Source organism: Trachinotus anak, unplaced genomic scaffold (genome assembly GCF_046630095.1).
Source record: "Trachinotus anak isolate AG129_WGS33_773 ecotype Australia unplaced genomic scaffold, CSIRO_AGI_Tana_v1 ptg000025l, whole genome shotgun sequence".
Classification (NCBI taxonomy): domain Eukaryota; kingdom Metazoa; phylum Chordata; class Actinopteri; order Carangiformes; family Carangidae; genus Trachinotus; species Trachinotus anak.
The window spans coordinates 22,096,698-22,120,443 of record NW_027273876.1 but is presented as its reverse complement, the minus strand read 5'-3'; the positions used below and the strand labels follow the sequence as shown (position 1 = coordinate 22,120,443).

At 46.3% G+C, this 23,746-nt stretch overlaps 1 protein-coding gene across 5 annotated transcripts in view; it reads right to left on the bottom strand.

Moving 5' to 3' along the window:
- mprip (myosin phosphatase Rho interacting protein) overlaps positions 1-23,746 on the bottom strand; it is a 39,933-nt gene that overhangs the window by 14,783 nt on the left and 1,404 nt on the right. For all 5 annotated transcript variants that reach the window (XM_071462869.1, XM_071462868.1, XM_071462865.1 and 2 more), the window contains exons 2-15: positions 18,885-18,962; positions 17,923-17,988; positions 11,942-12,093; positions 11,773-11,857; positions 11,512-11,683; positions 10,951-11,395; positions 6,856-6,982; positions 5,718-5,822; positions 3,447-3,503; positions 2,923-2,991; positions 2,667-2,756; positions 1,847-1,956; positions 678-1,245; positions 201-338 (exon numbers count right to left, since the gene is read on the bottom strand). In XM_071462869.1, the coding sequence (XP_071318970.1) occupies positions 201-338; positions 678-1,245; positions 1,847-1,956; positions 2,667-2,756; positions 2,923-2,991; positions 3,447-3,503; positions 5,718-5,822; positions 6,856-6,982; positions 10,951-11,395; positions 11,512-11,683; positions 11,773-11,857; positions 11,942-12,093; positions 17,923-17,988; positions 18,885-18,962 (2,262 nt within the window). The remainder of the gene's footprint in view (positions 1-200; positions 339-677; positions 1,246-1,846; positions 1,957-2,666; positions 2,757-2,922; positions 2,992-3,446; positions 3,504-5,717; positions 5,823-6,855; positions 6,983-10,950; positions 11,396-11,511; positions 11,684-11,772; positions 11,858-11,941; positions 12,094-17,922; positions 17,989-18,884; positions 18,963-23,746) is intronic.

Genomic DNA, 23,746 nt, shown 5'->3' with positions numbered 1-23,746 from the left:
GAACTCATGCAAAGGCACATGTCTGTAGTCACTTTGATGCTTCAATGTCAGTTTTATGTTTTCTTACAATAAAATACAACATGCAAAGAATGTTACAAAATTATGGGGTAAATACGGCTTAATTGAAAATATATGTATAAAATCTACATCATAAAGTGCAGTGCGGCTGCACACTGAATACACAGGGACTGATAACTCACCGGAGAGATGTAGCCTGTCCGGATGTCCTGCTCTCTCTCCACAGCTGTTCTGAGCTGGAGCTCCAGATCCTGCTTGTGCTTGTTGGAGTCGAGGAGCTGCTGGTGACAGCTCTCCAACTGAGCCTTCAGGTCCTCGATCTGCAGGAGCAGCAGAGTCAATGAGCAGTTCATCATTAAAAGGCTGCACTGAGTGTAATTAATCCTGTTAATTTCATTTTTAGTGGGAAATCACATTACCAATTACTGAAATGAGTTTAAAGAGGCCAACTGTGTGAACCACATAACAAAGAAAATGTAGCAAAAAATAAAAATCATATCTGAGTGGAGCTGAAACAATTAGCTGAATAATCCACAAGTCAATCACTGAAAGAAAGCTTTTATTCTGAAGTTTAAATGTGGGCCCTGGACTCTCACTACATCTGAAACTGAAGGAACAGAACAGGAAACACTTTCCTCTACGTATGAAGGTAAACGCACCCCTTGCTTGTAGTTCTCCAGCAGCTGCTCCAGCTCTACCGTCTCTCTGGACTGCACCGTGGAGGGCAGAGGCACCCTCCTCTCCTCCCGTATGGGCGTCTTCTCCACCTGTCGCCAGTGTTGTTCAATCACCTCCTCCACCCTCTGCTGCCTCTCCACAGACTTGGGACCTAAGGAATCTACATGTCCGACCCCCTCTCCACCATCATAGTCTGTCCTCCCTCCTTCTTGAACGGATGCCTGCTCTGCCGATGAGCTGGTCACAGACTCATACCTCTTCCTCCTCTCCTCCCTCCTCCGGCTCCGCTCCAGCTCTCCCAAGTCTGCCTGGAGGCTCTCAGCCTCCTGCGCCCTCTGCTGAGCCAGGGCCTGAGCGATGGGTCTGAACTCCGCCCAGTCGAAGGTCTTGGAGCGGCCTTCTCGTCTACGCTCACGTGCCCGGCTCTTGACGATGCCCGGAGCGGATTCTCTCTCTACAGAGGAGGCCTCAGAGGAGGGCGAGTCCTGGGTGACATCTGGCCTGCCCAGAACCTCCAAAGGAGAGAAGGAGCCATGATCCTCAGTTGAGCTAGAAGCAAAAGAAAAGGAGCGTGAGTTTTACCTTCACAGTGCTGATTGGACCCAGATCACAGAGTCCTAATCCACTGGATGCATCTGTGTCAGAACTGGGAGAGACGAGTATATTTTGATCTTGGGCGACTTGTGACTGTGCGGCGTGAAATTCACTTTTCAATGTATATTAACACCTATATTTAATAACAATGGATGATGAACCTGTGGGCTGTGAATTTTTCCAAGAACAGAAAATATTTGTGTCACTTGCAAATAAAATGAATTTCGGTCCACTGGTGTCTCACACGTCGTTAACATACAGAGCAAACAGTTTAGCCCAGTGTTAGAGTCTCTACTGCGTTTTACTGTCATTTATTTTGGCATTTCTGTCCTCTCCTCTGCTTCCTGTTTCACCATATGTGTATAGGTCGACATCGACCCCAAACATCTGAAAGTCACATAATCTGGTGACAATGAAGAGGAAGCTAGCAGGGGAAGCTAGTCCTGCTTTTCTGCTGTTACGGCAAACAAGAGGACCCCCCCCCCCCCAAACACTTGATATTTATATCATTATGGTTAATAAATGTGTGTAATACTGTTGACATAATTGTACTGACCTCGCCACATCAGGGGCGGTGGAGGGTCTGACGTTCTTCATGACGGCCTGGATCCAGTTCCTGCGTATACCTGCCGTCATGGCGGACAGAGTGTGCACTCCCTCCTGGGTCTGAACATTTTAAAGCATCATGAAAAATGACAGAAACACCTCAACGAACAAGCGGATTTTTTAAAATAAAATGTGTTTTAATAGAAGAACTAAACTACTCATAAAATACAACACTGGAGACACATTAACAAAAACAATTAAAAATATTAAAGCTCCATCCAGCCTAAGGGTGGATGTCCATGTGTTTGTGATTATAAAGCAGGTCTAGGTTCTATATTAATACTGTGAAAGTATCAAAGCCTCAGTCCACAGAGAAATGCACACAGCCTGTGTTCAGAAACTGAGCCTTAAAACCAGCCGTCAGGACTTCTGGAACTTTGTGATGTCACAACAAAGCAGTCACCGCCCTCAGCCACAGCCCAAGCCCCGCCCACCTGGACCCACCATCCAACCTTGCAGGATTTGGTTTCTCTGAGTGTTTACCTAAAATCTGCTATATTTTTATAGGATCACTCTTAAAACAGTCAGCCAATCAGAAGAGAGGCTCAGATCCTCTCCTCTGATTGGCTGACTGACCTGTTGTTACTAGAGCTCCAGAGAGAAGCCTGAGAGAGGAGATGTAAATCTACACTGAGATGGTTTTTGGTTCTTAAAACCACAAATATATCTCCTGATGGAGATCAACACTTCAGATAAAACACAGAAGAAGTTAAAATATGGAGCTTTAATATTTTACATACATAAATAAAGTAAAATATTAGTCCTCTTACGTGGATTTGGAAACCATAGTTGCGTTGAGCCTGGTACTCAGTCACACTGTAGCAGGTAGAAAGGTCAATCTCACCGTCCAGGTCAGAGGCCTGAGGTAACACAAAGATGAGACACAGCAAACATTACCCACAAGTTAATATTTCGATCCAGCTCAGACCAAACACTGCAATATATGATAATATCAAACATTCAGTATCAGCCCAAGTCTATCAAACATGCTGTATCATAAGTTTTGAAGAGAAACAATAAACTCACCTCCTCTGCAATTGAGTCCTTATAATATCGCAGGCTGTGATCCGTCAACACAAACCAGTATTTCTTCCACTACAACGTGAGAGTAAAAAACACAGTTCAGAGACCGGGTTCTGTAGAGCAGCAGCTTCCTGCAGGTAGTCACGTCCTGAACATCCAGTCAGTCAATAAAACACCTGCATGTCCATCATATCACATAAAGACGCATTTTGAAGCCTTCAGGCTCCGCCCTCATCTTTTAACTCCATTGAAGATTCGACATCAAAGTGTGACTACACCTTTGTAAAGGCCATAGGAAGGTACAGACATTCAGGTGAGCTTTAGGTGGACAGTTCAGAAGCTGTTTGAACTTCCTGTTTGATGACTCCAACACTCCCCTAGTTAGTTTTATATAAATGCCAACATCATTTGGTTCTTTACTGCTCTGTGTCAGTACAACTTCATATATATTTCACTTAATCAGCCAATGAAATATTTATTTTACTTTGTGTAAATCAATCAAACTGTCTTTGATCAGTTAACAGTACCTGGCCCTGCTCATCCAGCTTCACCATCCAACCTTTCTTGAAGTTCAGTAAATCAGGCTGAAAAAAAAGAGAAAAGATGATAAGAAAACATCTGGAAAATCTTTGAGTGTCAAAACGTTCAACATGCAAACAGCAGCAGTCAAATACAGGAACAAACCATGTCACTGCTGTAGATTCCCACCACTTACCTCAAAACATACCAACACAAAGCAAAGACAGCAGCCAGAAACTGTTCTGAATGACACTGACAACGTGTCCACATCAAGTAACATCATGTTTTCACTGTTCAGAAGCAAAACCACATCATGCTCACTCAGTCAGCTGAGGGCAGAAGTCGACCCCGTCAGTGGATCAGACACGTCCACAGACCAGGGGCGACTTGTACCCGCTTGTTCTGTGATACTCAGACCCAGTGATCGATGTTGCTGTGGTCTGCTGTGGCCCCACAGTGGGAGAAACACTAACACACATACACGTGAACTGTGACCTCAGGAAGCAGTGGTTAGTGGTGACAAACAACACACACACACACACACACACACACACGGCACAGAGCAGGTGCAGTAAATTCACACAGTGGACAACATCTGCACACAGGGGGAGCAGAGGGAGGAGAATAACCTGGAGAGGAGAGGGAGAGGAGGGGGCAGCACCGCCCCCTGCAGCACGGAGGTTTGGCCTACAACACCCACACCCTCGCACCACCACACAGGCCCAGAGAAACATTAGGGAGAAGGCACAGACATGCTCCTTTACTCCTCACCAGAGGTCAGAGGTCAGAGCTGGAGGTTCAATCACTAAAAACAACATTTCACTTTTGTGATTTATCTCAAAATATTTCAGTATTATGTGTGAAATATGTGTGTCAAACTGTTGTAAGAAGCTGCCATGTAAACCTGGTGTCCTGCTGCTGGGGGACGTCCACAGAGACTTTCTCAATCTTTAATTCTCCTAACTCTGTTATTTAACTGGCTCCAGCCTCTCAGTCCCAGCAACAACAACCCAGACCCCCCCCCCCCCCCAGCTGAAGACCTGGCTCTGCTGCTGACCCTGGATTCTACAACTTAGCAGGAACAGGAGACGCTTTGTCTGGGAGGCCACAGACACTGAGACACTGAGCCTCAGAGGGAATTTAGATATTTGTGTGTTAGTTAATGTGAAAAACAATCCGAACGAATCTGAACCATCAGCTGATCAAGTTCCCTGAGTGTGAGCTGTGAGGATCCTTCTGTCACTCAGTCTCCTCTACATGAGCACAGGTTTGCTTGTGGCTCATCTGCAGGCTTTTCAGCAGCCTTCAGTCTGAGGAGCAGACTGACTCCCTGGGTTCAGACCAAACGATCGGTTAATTAACTGTTAGACTGAAAGTTAATTTTCAGTTTTAGTGACAGATTTTCATCTTTCAAGTAAAACCTGTCACCTGGTTCCCACAGCTTCATAATTATTCTCAGTCTTTTTAAAACTGAATACTTTGGGATTTTGGACTGTTGCTGTGGCAACAAGAAATTCATTCTGACATTTTATTGACTAAGTGATGATTTATAAAGATAATAAGTGACAGACGTCAACAGGCTCCAGGCTGTGACCATGTCTGTTGGTCACATAGCTACATTAGTGCGAGCACATGATCGGGCTGTTTTGGCGTCTGTTCAGCACAGGTACTGTGGCTGAAAGCAGAACTTCACGGGTTCTGTCTCCAGCTGCCTGAACTTTCATCGTCAGTGTGTGTTCACATGATCCAAAGATGTGGGTCAGAGAAACAACCCGCAAAAAGGTGCATTAATCAGCCGCCCCACCCGTAAACCACCTAATGATTTATAATTATAAAGGTGGATTTAACTGGCTAACATTCACCAATTAACCTGCTGGTCTTTGGACTGTGGGACGAAGCAGGACAACATGTACCACACAGGTATGTCCAGGTGTACCTGCCCTCGCTCAGTGTCACCTGGGACTGACTCCAGCCTCCAGGTGAATGAACATTAAGTTAGACAGTTTTTATTACCAGTTGACCTGCCAGCCCACTACAAGTGCACCATCCAGGTACAACACCCGGGTACAACAGAACCCTTCACGGTCCAGTGGGTGGCTGCACCAGTGGACCGGTTAAATCCCATAAAGTTTTGACTGGTCCTGTGGCGTCAGTCTCGGACTCAGTCTCTATGTACCTGTTGTTCAGGGTGCAGATGAGAGCGAGGTCCAGGACTCGGCTCCTTAGACACGAACCTGATCCTGATGAGGCTGGTTTACAGAATCAGAGCCGAGACTCACCGTCATGACTGACTCAGTGGTCCTCCGATCCAGGGACTTGGCTCTCCTCAGAGGGGGCAGGGTGGACGGGAAATCCAGACCCTGACCAACACCATGCCGCTGATCCTGCAGGACACACACACAAATACACTTCAGTCTTTCTACACCTGCTTCAGGTGAATTAACTCAGACTCTCACAGTCAAAAACACAATAAACATAAAAAAGAAAAAGTCACTTTTTAACTTTAACTAAGAGACAAAAATACACGCATCACATCATGTAATCTGGTGTGTTTGGGCTGGTGGAGAATTGTCATGACAACCACTCCTTTGTCAAACACACTTTGTTTCTGAGGATCAGCACAGAGAACGAACACAAACACACACAGAGAGTGTGAGGCTAAACCTTCCTGCTCTGAATCTGTGTGTCGTTAAAAACAACAGGAAAATAACAGATAGGTTGTGTGTGTGTGTGTGTGTGTGTGTGTGTGTGTGTGTGTGTGTGTGTGTGTGTGTGTGTGGCACAGGGCACACAACCCGTCTCTGGATCTTTATCTGTTTGTGATATTTTCATCTGCACATGATCTAGAGTCAAGACAAAAGAAACACACAAGTTTCAGTGTGTGTGTGTGTCAGATTCTGGGCCGTTCTCCCCGAGCTCACAGGGCCGGGGTGGGAAAGGGAAGCATAATCATCAGGGGAATCCCACCACAGATTGGAAACTGGAAATGAATACAGCACACGCTGCTGACCTCTGACCCACAACCAAAACAAAGACAGGACAGAGGGAGCGAGAGAGGGAGGCAGGAGGGCGAGGGTGAAGGGAAAAGACAGAGGGGGTGTGGGGGAGGTGCTGGGACGGAGATCTGACGCTGAGCTCACATCTGCTCCATCATGTGATGTTATTTAAAAACTGTTTACAAGTCTCAGTGTACCTGCTGTAAACCCCCACACTTATACTTCTATCTCTGTGAGGACACTCAGACATAATACAATCCCTGACCCCTGACCCCTGACCAAACCTTAATCCTGACCTGAACCCTAAAACCAGGTCTAAACTCTCAGACAGCCCCTGACGTTCTGAGGTAAGGTCTGTAACTCAAACTGGTCCTCACAAAGATAGAAGTACAAGTACACACACACACACACACACACTTACCTCTCTGTGGAAGCGTCTGTGCTCACTGCGGCCCTGTCTGGCTCCGCCCCTCCCTGACTCCTCCACCTCCATTTTCTCCTGGTTCTCCAGCTCCAAGGCCTCCAACTTCTCTATAACACCGGAGCGACTGCACACACACACACACACACAGTTACACAGTTACACAGTTAGTTTAGGCTGCCGGACTCACTCTGTGTATAACGTCAGGCTAACGTCAGGCTAACATTTAGCTAACGTTTAGCTAACGTTAACTTTATTCACCGTCTCAAATCCTCCCCAGTTCACGGGCTCAAAGACTGGTCCTCACCTGAGGAACCAGCAGCCGCAGTGAGGAGGGGAACGAGAGACAAAACCAATCAATCTGCTGATGATTGGTGGATCGTTTGTCAATCATCCTTGAGTTCAAGCAAGGAAAACAAATTCAGCAATGTGACTGTTCAAACTCATCTTTTTCTTCTTTTGCTGTTTGATAGGCTAGAAACTCGGTGTGGAGATCAGAGCTGCATGATTGGTCACAAGGTGGCTCCAGCTTTGTGTTCTTTATAGGGACCAGTGTGCTCTGGTGTCCAGATGTGAACGGGGTGGAGCTGTGTGCCTCCACCAATCAGAGTCAGTGGCAGTTTACTCATGAGCTTCACACACATCTTCAATACAGACGCACAAACGATCGACACAATCACCACAGGTACCAGGTGAGCTCCAAGTAAGTGTCACAGCCTCTCCTACAGAGTTCAATAAAGACCACAGGTGTTTTTACAGAACATGATGATCTCACAGTGAACTTGACCTTTGACCTTTTGGATGTAAAATGTCATCACTTCATCAGTTTATCCTTTTAGACATTTGTGTTGAATTCTGTCCTAATTAGTGTATGAATTCTTGAGTTATGGCCAAAAGCTTGTTTTGTGAGGTCACAGTGACCTTGACCTTTGACCCTTGACCACCAAAATCTAATTAGTTCAGCCTCAAGTCCAAATAAAGGCGTGGACCAAATCTGAAGACATTTCCTGACAGACGAAGACGCTCTGGTGACAGAGGAATAAAAACGACCTCTGGGAGATCGATCAGGAAACTGAAGAGGACGAAGACCTGAGCTCAGCGGTTTCTGTCTGAAAGCTTCCTCAAACTGTGACACACTACACCACCAGCGGACACACCGGGCTCTCTCTTCTGACACAGGAGTCTGAGTGAGAGGAGGAAGAGGCTGAGAGGTGCCGTGAAACATTAGATTCCTCTTTTTCTAAATAATGCTGCCCTCACTCTTGGGGGGGGGAACCATGTGATCTTCGGTGTTTGAGGCAGATGTTTGTGAAACTGTCAGAATATACACTTGACAACTAACGACCTTGTGTTCCTGCTGACTTTACTTGCTGCTTTATCAAGGATCAAACAAAGTTTCACCGGGTTAGTTTCTCTTTTCCTCTCACTGTTTCCAAAACAAAGCAAATATATAAAGAGCAGGTCTGAATCATGTGACGTCTGTCAGTCCGTCCTCAGGGTGTGAACGGTTCAGGGCCACGGCCTCACATGAAAAACTTTGGGTCGTTTTCAGACGTGACAGACGGGACATTGTGTCATGTAAATCTTCTTCATGGCTGGATGAGGTCCTCCATGTCTTTACCACGTTGGCGCCGTGTGTAAGAAGCAGCGGGCATCGCCACAGGAGACCAGTGAGGAGTGTTTCCTGTTCTCTCATTGGCTGCATCAGTCATATCACATCCTCATCCTCCAGCTCCACCTCCACCTAAACCTCCCCCTCATCCTCCAGCTCCACCCCAAACAGACTTAAATTCATTCTTTGAATTTGTGACGTGTGAGGAGCCCTCACTGTTCTTCTCACAATGAATTCACTGATAAATTCATAATAATCATTCACTGGTGTCTGTTTTATAACATTTAACACTGAACAATGACAGACTGAGAAAATATGAAGTTAGGATTATTATTTCATTTCAATTAGTTCATTTGCTGTTTGACAACCATTTAACTGATAAAACAGATAAAACAGAAAGTGAGGAGGACATGGTCGCACACGTCTTTTTTTATTAGTAATATTATAATTTGGGTGTTTTTATGTCTTTATTAGACAGACGAGAAGTGACAGGATATCAGGAGACAGAGACCCTGGGGAATGAGACATAACAAAGGCCCCTGACCAGATGTAAACTGGAACACTGCAGTTCATGGTTGGGGCCCCACCTCTCGGGTACCAGAGCCCCTGAACTTTTTGTCTTTTTACCTTCTTTGCCCCATGATGGAAAAGGAAAATAACTTTTCTGAACTGAACTGAAATCTCCTCAAAGTGTGAAACTGTTTGCCGTTGTTTATAAGTGACTCAGACACTGAGGGGTTAAACTGACTCTGTGTCTATGAAACATGTCACATGTCTGAAATCAGAGGGTCCTCGCTCAGATGGACCAGTGACGTCATGTGTTTATGAAGCAGCTCGTGGCCACTCCTCCTTTTCCCCTCATGCCTGGTATGGATGGAGGGACTGAGCAGCACAGGAAGCTGGCTCTGGGAGGAAAAAGATGACCCCCGCCTCACCCACTTGGTCTGTGTGAAACTTTGGTGTGTGAGTGTGTGACACAAACAGCACAGAGGCTGAGAGCAGAGTGAAGGAACAGAGGCTGTTTATACAGTCTGTGCTTACAGTTAGTAACACTGGTGATAAGAAAAGAAACCTGACAAGGAGGGGTGAGCACTGAGACACAGATTTTCTCTGGGACTCACACAGATATGAGGGAAATACAAAGCACATCACAAATACAGCCTATTTCCCTCTGTCCATTAAAACCACAGCTGTGTCTGTGTGTGTGTGTGTGTGTGTGTGTGTGTGTGCACATCAAAAGCTTTGTGCATCACTAGACTGTGTGTGGGTGTGTGTGTCCTTGTGTCTGCGTGTGTGTGTCTGCATGCCTTTAAAAGGAGAAGGCAGAGGCTGCAGTACATCCAGACCAGTGTGTGCAGCACGGAGCTGAGATTCCTCGAGAGCAAACTGCTGAGCTGGTTCATCAGGTTAAATCTCAGCCTGCGTCACTAGTGAGGACGGAGAGCTGCGCTGAGGCCGACAAGTCTTTGTTCGGGTAGCCGGCCTGGTAGGGCGTGCATGTTAGTGCACGTACGTGTGCATGTTAGTGTATGTGAGTCCCTTATGTTAAATGTTTATAAACACAAAGGCTCCGGCCACAGGTGAGATGACAGTGCAGTACGCAGTGTTCAGGTGAATGTGACCTTCAGAATTTCCTCCAGTGAAGAAGAAACCAGGTTTTCCTCTAACGAGCCTGAGCAGAGCAGGACTGGACTGAGGACTACAGGTTCAAGTCCTGGTCGGCTGGTGGTCTAACTTTTCTGAGCCGGAGAACCTACGAGTAACTGAAGGGCTTAAGAACTGTTGCTATTGGTAGCTGGTGCTCTGGTAGCACCGCCTACCTTATTAACATATGGACTCAAATAACTGCAAATGCATAAATAAAATAAATGTAAAAATACAGAAATATCGTTTTTCCTGACCGAGATAAATTTTAACTGTATTTACTTATGCATTTCTTTGTATTTTCCTTCACACAGCAGAGCTGCAGAGGAACCATTCATGACCTGGTTTTAAAATGAAACTCCTTTAAGATCAGTTTGTTCAGAATTGTGAGACAACAAATTTACAGCAAAAGCTGTGTTTCAGTTTTTATTGAGTTTAAGTCAAGAAATATCAGATAAATATCTCTGACTGAAAGTCATGTTCTTGATTTTCTCTGTTTTTAATGTATCTTTTGTGAATCCCCTAATTTTATGGCAAAAAACAAGAGCTCATTCACATGAACTGATGGACACATGAATCAAAATGCTGCTGTTCAGAGGCAGGTCATCAGGTTATGGACATGACAGTCGACTACATTAGTCTCTGCAGCGCCACAGACCCCATGTGACCATGCAGCACAGGATCAGAGTTGAAACTGTAAAATTTGAAACAGAAGATCTTCACACAGCTGAAAACAGCTTCAGAGTGAAAATTATGTTTCTTCTCTGAACTTACAAGCTTTGCTTCTTTTAAGCCAAACATCTAATCTAAGACATTTATAGTAAGAAACAGGTGCTGACCTCCTCTCGGGGCTGAGGACGGCCTCCCTCTCCTGCCTGTCGGGGCTCCTGAACCGGCTCCTCTTCTCAGCCTTCCTGGCCTCAGCCTCCAGCCGCCTGGACCGCGGCATGTCGTGGTGGCTGTAGGCGTGGCTGCCCCTCTGGGTGGTCGGGTGACTGTCAGTGCTCGTCACCGTGCTGCCGCTGGCGTCCGAGTCCAGAGAGCTGACCGAGCCACTGATGTGGGACCCGTTGGAGAGCAGGGAGCTGCCGGAGGGAAAGGGGTCGCTGGGGGCCGGGGAGAGGCAGCGGGGGACTCCTCCCAGGCTGGAGCAGGAGCCTGTCGGGGAGAGCAGGTCGCTGGGCGGCTGCAGCGCAGAGCTGTGCAGCGCCGCGTTTCCCCGGTCCACCTCATCACCGTTCACCGAGCCTGCATCCGAGCCGTGGCTCACGGACGCACAGTCACCTTGATGACAGGAGCAGAGGTGACCATCAGCTTTACTTCCTGTTATTACCTGCACTGTAACTGATTCATTAACACTACTCTGGGTCCGTCTGCACGAAGCTGCTGCTCCTCCCTACCTGTGGAGGGCAGCGGTGACCCCGGGGGCAGGTCAGCAGGGGCCCACACTGCAGCCCCCTCCGCCTCCCTCTGGTTCAGCTCCTCCTGCCAGATTATGGAACTGGAGTCTGGAACCTTCTCCGCCTCAGGGATACCAGAGCCAGTCACTGCTACCTTGGCTGGACCTGGCTCCTGGACACGAGCACATGAAACCGTCAGAGGCGATGGAGGAGGAGAAGCAGGAGGTGTTAACAAGCTGTGACCTGAACCCTCTGCGTTACCTGCGAGGTCGTGGGCTCCACCTTGCGTTTCTTCTTCTGGTTCTGTTTGTTTGTTCGGGGGTAAACCACCAGCTGCTCGCTCCACCTGAACAGACACGCAGAGCGTTTCTGACACATGTGCATGAACATGCTCCTCCACCCAAACCATCAGCACACACAGACCACTCACCCATTGATGATCTCTTTATTCTCCCCTCTGATGAAGTACTCCTGCTCCGGCGTGATGATGCACAGGGAGTTCTTCTGGCCCGTCTTCGGCTCGGCGTCAATGACGTCCGTGCAGAGGTTCATGTTGACGGTGCCCTGCGGCAGCGTGCTCGGCTGGAGGAGACACAACAAACAGCAGCTTATTCTACATCCTGTTTTATTTCACTGAATAAAGAAGATGGAATAATATCTAAGAGCATTTGGACGAGTCAGACACAAAAAGGACAAATGTGGAAAAAATGTGAATGGAAGCTTGAGTCACTGGTTTCCATCCACGTCCATCAGCTGGTTTGTCTACATACTGGTGGGAGTGATATCACTGGAGCTGCGTCTCAGATCCCAGTGAGTTTCCTCCAGGCCCTCTCTCCTCTTCTGCCTCTCTTTCTGAGGCCGATCTCAGGCCACATCAGGGCCACACTGTATGGACACTCGGCTGTGATCACCAGCTCACCATGGTAACTAGACAAATCCTTTCAGTGGCGGCACACAGTGAGTGAAAAGGGGAGATGACAGCAGTGGGGTGCTGGACTGAAGCAGCTTTGTGTGTGTGATCAGTGGAGAACGTGGAGCTTTGTCTGCTTTGTCAACCAGCTACACACAAACTTTTACAACACTGAGAACACTCTACGTTCTGGTGGTAAACCCAGAACCACGTCCACAGTCCACAGCCAGCACACCGGTGTAGGTCTGTGGGAACAGATTGTGTTGTGAACTTATTGTCTTGTTAACATGGGAGTGAAAACATCCTCTAAACTTCCTGTCCGACCTGCTCCATCTGCTCTGTTATCAGCCTCTGCTGGGCTCTGCTGCTACAGATGTAAAACAGGTGCTGGGTCTCTTTCCAGCTCCTTTTAAGGCCACTGAGCACAGACCCACTTTTATTAAGATCTGCCTGTAAACCCCCGGGGGCTGCCAAATATGGCAATTACACTGCGTCGCACTTTAGACACTGGAAGAAAAAAAGATCGAGTTTGAGAAGAAGTAGCAGAGCAGACGAGGAGCCCTGCCGTGTGAGAACCACCAAGACGTAAGTGGGACATATACACAGAACACAGATTCACTACTTTAACAAGTGTGTAAACAGCTGAGACTCTAACAGATTATCTATCACCACTGATCTATGAGCCTTTCTCTCCAAACAGTTCCAGGAACTGTGGAGCAACAGGATCTGAAGTGAGTCAGGAGGTCAAGTCCCACCTGCCCCACATCAGTAGAACTGAAAGGATTAGAGCTGCAACCATTAGTCTGAGTGGTTGACTGATAGAAAACTAATAGGTAACTAGTTTGATAATCGATTAGTGACAGTTTCAGGTTCTCAAATGAGAGTCTCCTGCTTTTCTTTGTTAGGAAACACGTTTTTCACCACAGACTAGTGTTGTACATGATTAATGAATGAATTCAGAAAATGTTCTGCAGATGAATCGATGATGAAAATAGTCATTTCTTTCAGAGTCTCTGTGTTTTTATCGGACAACTGATATTTGACTGGATGTGATGAAAAGAATAAACGTGCAGAGGTAGAAAAGAAGTCTGACAACTCCAGTAGATGAGCGTCATTTATTTTTCTGTTATCATTTTATCCATCTTTAATGTTCATTTTATGTCATTTTCATGTGAAGCAGTTGTTCATGTAACATCTTTGTTGTCAAACACTGTGCTGCATTTCGTCTATAGAGCTCAGTCCTGACACAGGTACGGCTCCTGTGATGGTTCCTGGTCCCTGCAGGTGGACTGGGACAGTTCAGGATCTCAGCTCAGGACCTTCAGGACGTGACGTCATGTTGAAACTATATTTGCTGTGATTAATGTCTAGATCACTTCACACTGTAAATGTCCCACACAGTGAGTACATGACCCTGAGCAGAGGAGACAGAGGAGCTCACAGTGACCTGTGGGACCTGCTGGTCTAAGGTGGAGCCTGGATTTCTGAAGTCCAGCTGGTCCTGCTGCTCAAACTACAACAGCAGCTTAAAAACAGCTACTGCAGCAAAACAAAGGAGACGAATCTGCCAAGGCCTCCATTCAAACACAAACAAGTGGTCGTGGGTTTGATTTCTACACAACTGGGCCAATTCCATATCCTCCAATTGTGTCTGTCTTCCATCAGGCCGGCTATTTTTAGCTCAGCTGTGGAGTTTTATTAAAAGAAACGACTTTCTCACAGACACCTCCTGAGACTTCAGCCATGACACGAAGGGCTATAAAACACAGAGACAACACAGCCCACAGGGGATGATGGGTAAAATAGTTTATACTAAAAAAGGGATGTGACTATGAGGTAATTACCCCCACGTTAAACTCTTTACTTTTTATTACAGCTCAGGCTCAACTTTCCAAAAAACAGTAAAAGCAGGGTGAAGAGAAGAGCGGAGGCAGCTGGAGAATTAAATGGAGTACACTCACTCCATAAATGATAAATCCTCCAGGAGGTTTTTACAGGCTGAGCCAAAGTCAGCGCGGCCACAGCGGGCTCTGGAGAGGAGGCCGCTGTTTTATATGGTTCATGTTCCCCGACACAGTGGCCTCCATCGAGACTCTCCGCAAACCGGAGCTGCCGGTCTCTGAACGCCGTCGGTGCTACGTCGACCACATTGATCTGAGATTATTCTGACTCTGACAGACCAGTTTGAATTTTCTGAAACGTGATGCAGGGCAGAGGCAGATCTGGACTGAAGTGGCCCCCCCGTGCCTCCCTCAGCATGTTCTCGCGGTCACAGACCTGTTGACCCTGAAGCCTGATTAATCGCGTATGTAACAGTGATGTACTTGATAAACTGTTCGGCTGTGGGGCTGGTTCTCTCTGTGGCAGGCCGGGGGTGGAATGTTTGGGTCTGGGGCAGATGTGACGTTTCCTCTGTGGTTTTTCGGGGCTGGAGCTCCTTTCTCCTGCTCTCCGTGGTCCCGCGGCTGCAGACTCACTGTTCACCAAATAAGGGCATTGGAGGAGGAATGCAGCTTTAGACCAGAGAGCATCTTTCCCTCTGTTCGTGGTGGAAATAGTTCAGCTTTAAGAGGCCACTGCTTCAGATAGCACCCTGCTGTCTGCTGGGAAAAAAATAGACGACGATGTCATCGCTGCCTGGACCTCCATCTTCAGGAGGAATCAGATACAAGGAGCATCGATGTGGGAAAACTGTTCCAGTCAAACACTTTTATCTTTATAATTCAGAGATGTAGTGAGGACAATCTTTCCTCTGATGTTTTTGGGTATCATGGTTATATTTGTATAAAGCATATGAACCCTCGAGTATCATCGGTATCATCTTTCTAAAACTACAATGCCAACAATCCTGGATCAACGTTCAGCCTCTTTTCCACTGGTCAAAAAACCTGCTAAGACCCACTAACATCAGGCTTTTGTCGACAGTGTGAAAGGGAACAGTCAGCATTCACTCCTGGGTCACATGACTCTGCAGTAGACGCAGGTATTTGTCGGCTCCAGTCGGCAGTGATGTAAACACAACACCAGGGTGAACATGCTAATTTTCTCCCCTTTTCTGTCTTTCAGGGCACAGACACTGTAAACACACCTGTCACCTGTCCATCGCGGTGCTGATACACCTGAAACACCACAGCTACACCTTCATCTCAGAGCGAGCTGCAGCCCCGGGATAAGTTTTAAAAACACACAATCACCGACTGAAGCGTCTCAGAGGGAGGCTCCGACACTGACAGCACCACGGGGTGAGAGCGGCCAACAGCTCACTCTTTCTCCTGTGTGTGTGTGTGTGTGTGTGTGTGTGTGTGTGTGTGTGTGTGTGTGAACAGAAAGGTGTTACCCACGTGATAAAAACCCTCTGATTTTGGAGAAGACAGCTCACAGCTTCTCTCTGTGCAGGTGATACTTTAAGTCACACTGTTCACAGTAACACAACCAACACAACACATGTGACGTTACCTTGAAATTTGGGGGCGGAGTCTCTCAGGGTCTGTCACCCATGACACCCATTATTAAAAGTGTCCCACCCAGTTCCTCATTCACTCACATGCTTGACGTGTAAAGTGCCTGAAGGTTCTGCAGACTCTCAGACAGTCAGAGCCTTCACCTGAACCTTCACACACCAACGACCTCCCTGGAGTCTCAGTCCAGTCCACACCAGTACGTCCTCAGGTACCATCCTCAGGTAAAGGTGTTTAGTCTGTTCCACAGAACTGAGCTGAAAACTTAAGGGGACAGAGCCGGGAGGCTCTGGATCCATCTGCCCGAGGGAAACAGGTCGTCTGAGTCTTCTTTGAAACTTGTCAATTTTATGTCTCAGCAGACTGGAAATTGTTGTTTTTACTCAGGTTTTTTTTGCCGATTAAACAATTAAGAATTGAAGCCATGACACCTGTGAGGAGCAGCTCTCTGTCTCTTTCTAACGTAACATCAGTTATTAAACTGAGCTAAAGTGATGAAATTCAGTCAATTACTAAAAGCACCTAAGGTAAAAAAAAAAAAAAAAAAGCCATTTCACTCGACTTCTGGAGTTTTTCTTGTAGCATCTTATAAATGTTAGACGGCTGTGAATCACAATCACAGTCAAATGAACTGTTTCACTCTTGTTCAGCACAAAACATGAAGGAGACTTGACTTCAGGCTCCTGTGTGAAAATACTTTATTCAGGACGTACTGTGAGGCCTGTGCCTCCGTGTTATGAGGGGTGTGTCAGAGCTGGAGATAACGTGATCAAAAGAGCAATAAGACAAAGAGGGAGTGGGCGTGGCTTGTGTAAATCTCTCCTGTATATAAAACCACATGAGGAGTGGGCAGCCTCAACCCTGACCTCAGACAAATCACATCTGTCCTCCGCTGGTGGCTCGAGCCACTGTGTAAACAGTGATGAGTTTAATGAGATCAGGACCATTAACGTGTCGTTATCAGCTCCAGTGTTTGGGAGAGGTCCTACCCTCAGGGTCCAGAGCACAAAGCAGCCATTTCCCTGACCCACTTCTGTTGCCTTGTGGAGCAGATGAAAAGAGCAGAGGACAATGAGGCAGACAGTTTTGGAATCGCTGTTACAATGAGAGGAAAACACAACTGCACACCAGCCTGGGTGTCACTGGAAACACATTACACACTGGAAACATGCACAAGCACTCAAGCAAACACAACCAAGTTTCCTCCCATTGTCATCACAGGCAACACAAAGAGATTCACCACATGTGACTTCAAACGCCTGGCTCACACACAGAGGGACAGTCGGGCCCCGTCCCCTCACTGTCCAGCTGTCTGACAGGGACACACCTGCGGCCTGCGTCTCATCCTCTCACCACATGCTGCTAGTGTGTGGCTGCTGGTGTTTACACACAAGCAGTGGAGTCTCCTGCCTGATCAGGTGTGGGTCACCTGTGTCACGTTCCCACAGCGACACACTACCACCACAAACACAGGATTATATCTCCCCAGCCTCCTGCGCTGAGTTTCTTTAATCCTCTTCACCGCACCTCCTCATTCTTGTTGAGGAATCAGTTTCAAAATCTGCTTCACCAACATATTTTGTGTGAGATGATGGTGCGACAAGAAAAAACTGTGCTTGTTTTAACTGCTCCTTTTACCCCTTCATGAAGCAGTGAGTTTTCAGTGAGGAAGCACATCTATCCTCCACCAGATAATACAACAGCATCCACATAACATTCACAGGCAGAGCTGGGACTCCTGTATACACCCTGACAACAGATGAGCCTGATGAATGTGAAGACGTGACAGAACAAAGAGGTGAGAGCTGGAAACACACAGTGAGAGACGGTTGAGATATAACGACTGTCCCGTGAAGCACTGACTACATGTTTCAGGACCAGCACCACAAACAAACATAAAGACCAGATGAATGTGTCGTCCACATGTGTCACACCGTAGACAGATACAACACTGGACAGTTTCTGAAGACTTTCCATCCTGCAGCGTGTCTCCAGCCTTCAGCGGAACAAGTGGAGGAAGTGTTTGAACAGTGCACGACTTACCGATTCGTCCAGGGCAAAGCGCAGACAGCCATGTTCGTACAGCACGAAGAATCTCCTCTGCCATTTCTGTCAGAACAAAATGTTTCTGTCTGAGAAGCCTGATGTTGAACCACAGCAGATCAGCGTTTTATTCATTTTACCACCATAATTACATGACTCTACAGGGGGCTTTTAATTTGAAAAACAGATGAGAGAGAAAGGCAGATTTCACTAGCTAACATTAAGTTAGATAGATTTTTATTCCCTACTGATATTGACTTAAGTCCAACTGTGCATCACAGGTGTGAGCACTACACCTGTGCACCCTCCACCACCCCACCCCCCCACCCCTTGACCTTGTTTTTTCCTGAATGTTGATAAATTAGCGTCACTCTTCATTCTTGGAGTGGTGTATGTCACTTTTAAACTTTTCCACTACAGAACATTCACATTAATATTTTCATTCAAGCATTTCATAGCTACTTGTAAGTTTTGCTATTGCTACATAGCTAACATTAGCACTGACAGCTGTTTACTTACTAGTCTGAGAGCTTAAGCTTCAGCGTTATGTTTACAGTACAAGAGGTTATGATACGTCCTCTGGGCAGCTACTTTTGGACACTACAGTGACTCTGTATTGGAACATGACAAGATGGGCCAATCAGGACAGGGCTAGCTGGTTAGCATGCTAACTTCAGTTAAGGAAAATACATGATCAAAACAGAAACAAAACGAGGGTTTGTCTCCACCTCTGGAGATAGATGTTGGTGAGTGAAGAATGGAGTTGGATGCTGAACTCACAACGTTTCTAGACTGGTGAGTAAACAGCTGCTAATGCTAACGTTAGCTATGTTGCAACAGCAAAACTTCAAAATAGCTCCTTTGATGAAGGAGCAGTAAAAGCATAAACGTGCACTTTAAGTACAATATGTGTATATGTGTGTTAACAGCACGGAGATGCAGGCCTATACACTCGCTCTTACCCGAGATCTCTGCATAGGATTGTCGAAGTCAGTTCCCTCAGGGGCCAAACACAGCCATCCACCATAAATAGGTTTAGCCTGTGAGAGTGGGGAGAGAAAAAAAGAGCAATTTAGGTAATCATTAAAACTACGAGACAGGGTGAGCGGAGGGGGATGGTAGGGGGGGAGGGTGTAAATATGGGGGGAGAAGCCTTTTGGGGTCCAGATGTTGCCTCTGTTCTCACAGCTCACATTGCAGCCACACACAACCAGTGTGTTACTGAGCCTTTTGGTTTGATGACATGTCTGAGCCTCTCTGTCCTGTTTCCCCACAGCAGATGAGACCAGTTTGACAAACCCTGACTGACCGGTGTCATTCTCAAAACACACAAACATGTCTACACACAGGCTCCAGATTCACCTCCTGGACTTGTTTGACCACAAACTACCTCAGTCCAACAGTCAGAAGACATGGAAACATATAAACAGAGTCTGGGCAGTGGCTGGCTCTTTAAACCTGCTGCTCTCTTCTCTCCATTAACACAGACTCTCTGCGTTAAGTGTTAACCATTAGCGAGCAGCTCTCATACCAGCACTCACTCCCCCACCTCCTCCACAAAATGTCTCTGGAAGCAGGATCTGATTATTCTAATACTGGGCCTGTTGCCGCTCCATGTCACTGCATGCCTGCCATAAATATATACGTGCCTTGTTTCAACTTGTATGGACGTGCCTGTGAAGGCAGCGTCGATGAGCTGAAACCATTAAAAAGGTTATTTTGAGTTAAGTTGTGACCCAAATAAATCAAATCTGTGTGGTAATTTGACAACACCACTGCCCTTCCAGCCTGGAGGTGCACTGCTTCTCAGACCACGTCCTCACTACGGGAAAATCAGTGGTGTTGATAAAAACAGTAATGATGGATGAATTCCATTTAGCTGCTTCAGTTTCAGTGAGCGATCTGGCCAAAACATCATATGACTATGATCTTTTTGAGTAGAATCACAGTCCACGATCTGAATCACGACCTGCATCCTGTTTCTGCTCTGGTTTTATTGTGAAAGTCCTGCCTGGAAGTTGTGATTTGTGTCTTCCTGCTGCTCTGATGCTTCTTCTTCTACAAATTCTGTCACAACCAATCACATATGGAGTATTTGTTTGGACAGTGTTGTTTTATTTATGAGGTGCTACATGTGAGCATTTTAATTTGAAAGTTCAGTCACTGCTTCCTGTCTCCCTGCCTGCAGACAGATCTCTGGTCCCACAGACAGTAACTCCACCATCCTGGACTGCAGCTGGTGACGGAGGTGCTTGTTCTGCTCAGGTGGAGAACTGGTTCATGTGGAGCTGCAACAGACTCACTGAGGAGCAGAAAAGGATGATGTCTGCAGCTGCAGTTAGCAGCTAGCTGTTTAACTGTTAACAATGAGCTGTTAGCATCTGGTTAGCAGCTAGCTGTTTAACTGTTAACAATGAGCTGTTAGCATCTGGTTAGCAGCTAGCTGTTTAACTGTTAACAATGAGCTGTTAGCATCTGGTTAGCAGCTAGCTGTTTAACTGTTAACAATGAGCTGTTAGCATCTGGTTAGCAGCTAGCTGTTTAACTGTTAACAATGAGCTGTTAGCATCTGGTTAGCAGCTAGCTGTTTAACTGTTAACAATGAGCTGTTAGCATCTGGTTAGCAGCTAGCTGTTTAATTGTTAACAATGAGCTGTTAGCATCTGGTTAGCAGCTAGCTGTTTAACTGTTAACATGTTCTGTTAGCAGCTAGCTGTTTAACTGTTAACAATGAGCTGTTAGCATCTGGTTAGCAGCTAGCTGTTTAACTGTTAACATGTTCTGTTAGCAGCTAGCTGTTTAACAGTTAACATGTTCTGTTAGCATCTGGTTAGCAGCTAGTTGTTTAAATGTTAACAATAAGCTGTTAGCATCTAGCTGTTTAACTGTTAACATGTTCTCTTAGCAGCTAGCTGTTTAACTGTTAACAATGAGCTGTTAGCATCTGGGTAGCAGCTAGCTGTTTAACTGTTAACATGAGCTGTTAGCATCTGGTTAGCAGCTAGTTGTTTAAATGTTAACAATAAGCTGTTAGCATCTAGCTGTTTAACTGTTAACATGTTCTCTTAGCAGCTAGCTGTTTAACTGTTAACGTGGTCTGTTAGCAGCTGGTTAGCTGCTAGCTGTTTAACTGTTAACATGTTCTCTTAGCAGCTAGCTGTTTAACTGTTAATGTGGTCTGTTAGCAGCTAGCTGTTTAACAGTTAATGTGGTCTGTTAGCAGCTAGTTAGCAGCTAGCTGTTTAACTGTTAACGTGGTCCGTTAGCAGCTAGCTGTTTAACAGTTAATGTGGTCTGTTAGCAGCTAGTTAGCAGCTAGCTGTTTAATTGTTAGCATGTTCTGTTAGCAGCTGGTTAGCAGCTAGCTGTTTAACAGTTAATGTGTTCTGTTAGCAGCTGGTTAGCAGCTAGCTGTTTAAATGTTAATGTGTTCTGTTAGCAGCTAGCTGTTTAACTGTTAACAATGGGCTGGTTAGCAGAGACTGAACTTTCAAAATTAAATACCTAAATGCAGAAACTTTAAATGAGGGGATCATTCATCTGAAAAGTAGATCATATAGCAAAGTAAGATTGTCACATCGTTCAGACCTGTGCAGACATATTACACATTACACAAAAACAACAACAGCTGAGTCGGGGCCAGAGCCCTCTGTGTTGGGATGAGGATACACCTCACATATACTCTGATGCTGGGGACGACACGTCTCAGATTCCTCCACTAAACAAAAATGAAGCCAAAATATTCTGAACATACGAGCCCTGCTCTTATGGTGGTGACGTCCTTTGGAGCCAGAGTCTGTGGGTAGTCCGTAGTGATTGAGGGTGGAGCCAATCACAGCTGTCAATGATGTCACACCCCCTTTTATAACATCTAATAACTAGTTAAAACAAATCTTATCAGAAAAATTAACATTTGAACAAACTTCAGTGTTATAAGAATTAAGTAAATTAACTGTAACCCTCTTGAGGAACAGATTTTTTAACTTTGACAGAAAGCTAGCTTCTTTACTTTGTGGCTACATGGAAGCACCCACCTACAACATCAGGCCAGTACTTTAGATCTGTGTGTTGTGCAGCATTTTGAAAAACTCTCTTCTACAGACTAGAAAACATCAGCTCAGCGTGGAGCTGAGGCCAAAACTGAAAGACAAAGTCGTCTTTTCATGTTTGTCTGCATCAGCGCAGACATGTGGGTGACAAAAACAAATGCAGCTGGGTGTGACACCATGAAACCTGAGTAAAAATCATCCCAACATCACAGCAGTGATCCTGGATACAAGAGGCCCCTCACAGACTGACACAGAGCCGTCATATAGGAGCTACAGTCTGTTTGGCCTGAAGCAGGCCGCCGTCGGTGGCTGTGTTGGAACATTTGGTCCGTGTTAAAGCTATAGCTCTGTAAGGTTTGACTCCACTCCGTATCTGTTAGTCATAACCTCACAGAGTGGGATGTGGAGCAGCAGCCTCTGGGAACCTCTGCTCTCATTTCCCAACCCCACACTTCCTCTCTCTCCCTGTGACTGCTGCTCCCACTCCTTAAGTCCCATCACATCCCTGCCTGTCTTTCTCCGTCCCTCCCACGTACATGTAAACCTCAGCCTGCCTGCATCCTCCATCACTGTCCTGCCTCCCACCACCCACCACGGACAGTGTGGTCGCTGTAGGACGGGACCGCAGAGCCTGACGAACACCTCGACCCTCTGGGAACAAATGTGACCATTTGAAAACCGTGACACCAGAGCTGGAACTCTGGGAAATTAAAAACTCCTCTTGGACCACATAGACTGAAATAAAAGATTTCACTGGGGCTCCAGCAGCAGCCCCTCCCCCAGCCCACCTTTTATACTAGCAGCGTTGAACAAAGAGTTTGTTTATATTGGATACTGTCCTTCCGACATTCAGCTCTGTTCCCTTTGCATAACTTTTCCATGTGGGCTATCTGTTTCAAAGCTGCATACTCATGATCCAGCTCCTTTTAAGTCCTGAATAACTTTCATTTAATTTAGGGCTCAAATTCCCACTGTAAATCACCTATTCATTACATTTTAACAGCATTACACAGCTTCACTGGAGCTTTCTGTCTTACTGGGTTGTGGAGTTCATCCCCTCTAAGTCAGTCTGCATCAGTTTCTGAACAGAGAAGAGTTTACAAAGCTTTGCTCTCACCTTGGGCCTGTAAAACAGGGCTCAGGAGTTAACACTGTTTAGATGGTACATAATACAGCTTTAGACCAGTAATGGACTGGTGTGTAGCACTAACTAGTCTGAGGGCTGTCCAGACAGAATCATTACAAAACCTGCTTGTGCAACTGAGCTCCCTGCTAACTGTTTGGATAGCTGACAGACTGCAGACATTTTCAAAAGCCTGTGGGCAACTGGAACAACAGTGATGAGCAAGCACTGATGGCGTATCGCTCTGGAGGAGCGGGGCAGCGAGGCTCTCTGGTTCCAGGTGGCGTCATACAGGGTGTGGGAAAGAGTTCTGGCCAGGTCACAGGGAGATTAGAGGAAGTGATGCAACCATAAGCCATCGGTCCCGGCTCGGGAGGCTCGTATTTTAAGGGTTAACCTGCAATAAACTCAGTGCAGTAAGATGTACACACTTTTGAAAAAGAAATGAAGCATGTGCCCCACACACTCAGAGAGGAGGAGTGGATGCTGACATCGCTGTTTGGCTCTTGAGCCACGTTCAAGGGCCCATCTGGGTCTCATCGTCTTGGATCAATTACAGGACACAACAAAGACAAACTAATGATCTGAGAGAGGAGGAGTGACTCAGGGGACTTATACTGTGAGTGGAGCTTCACTTTATCTTTGCTCCACT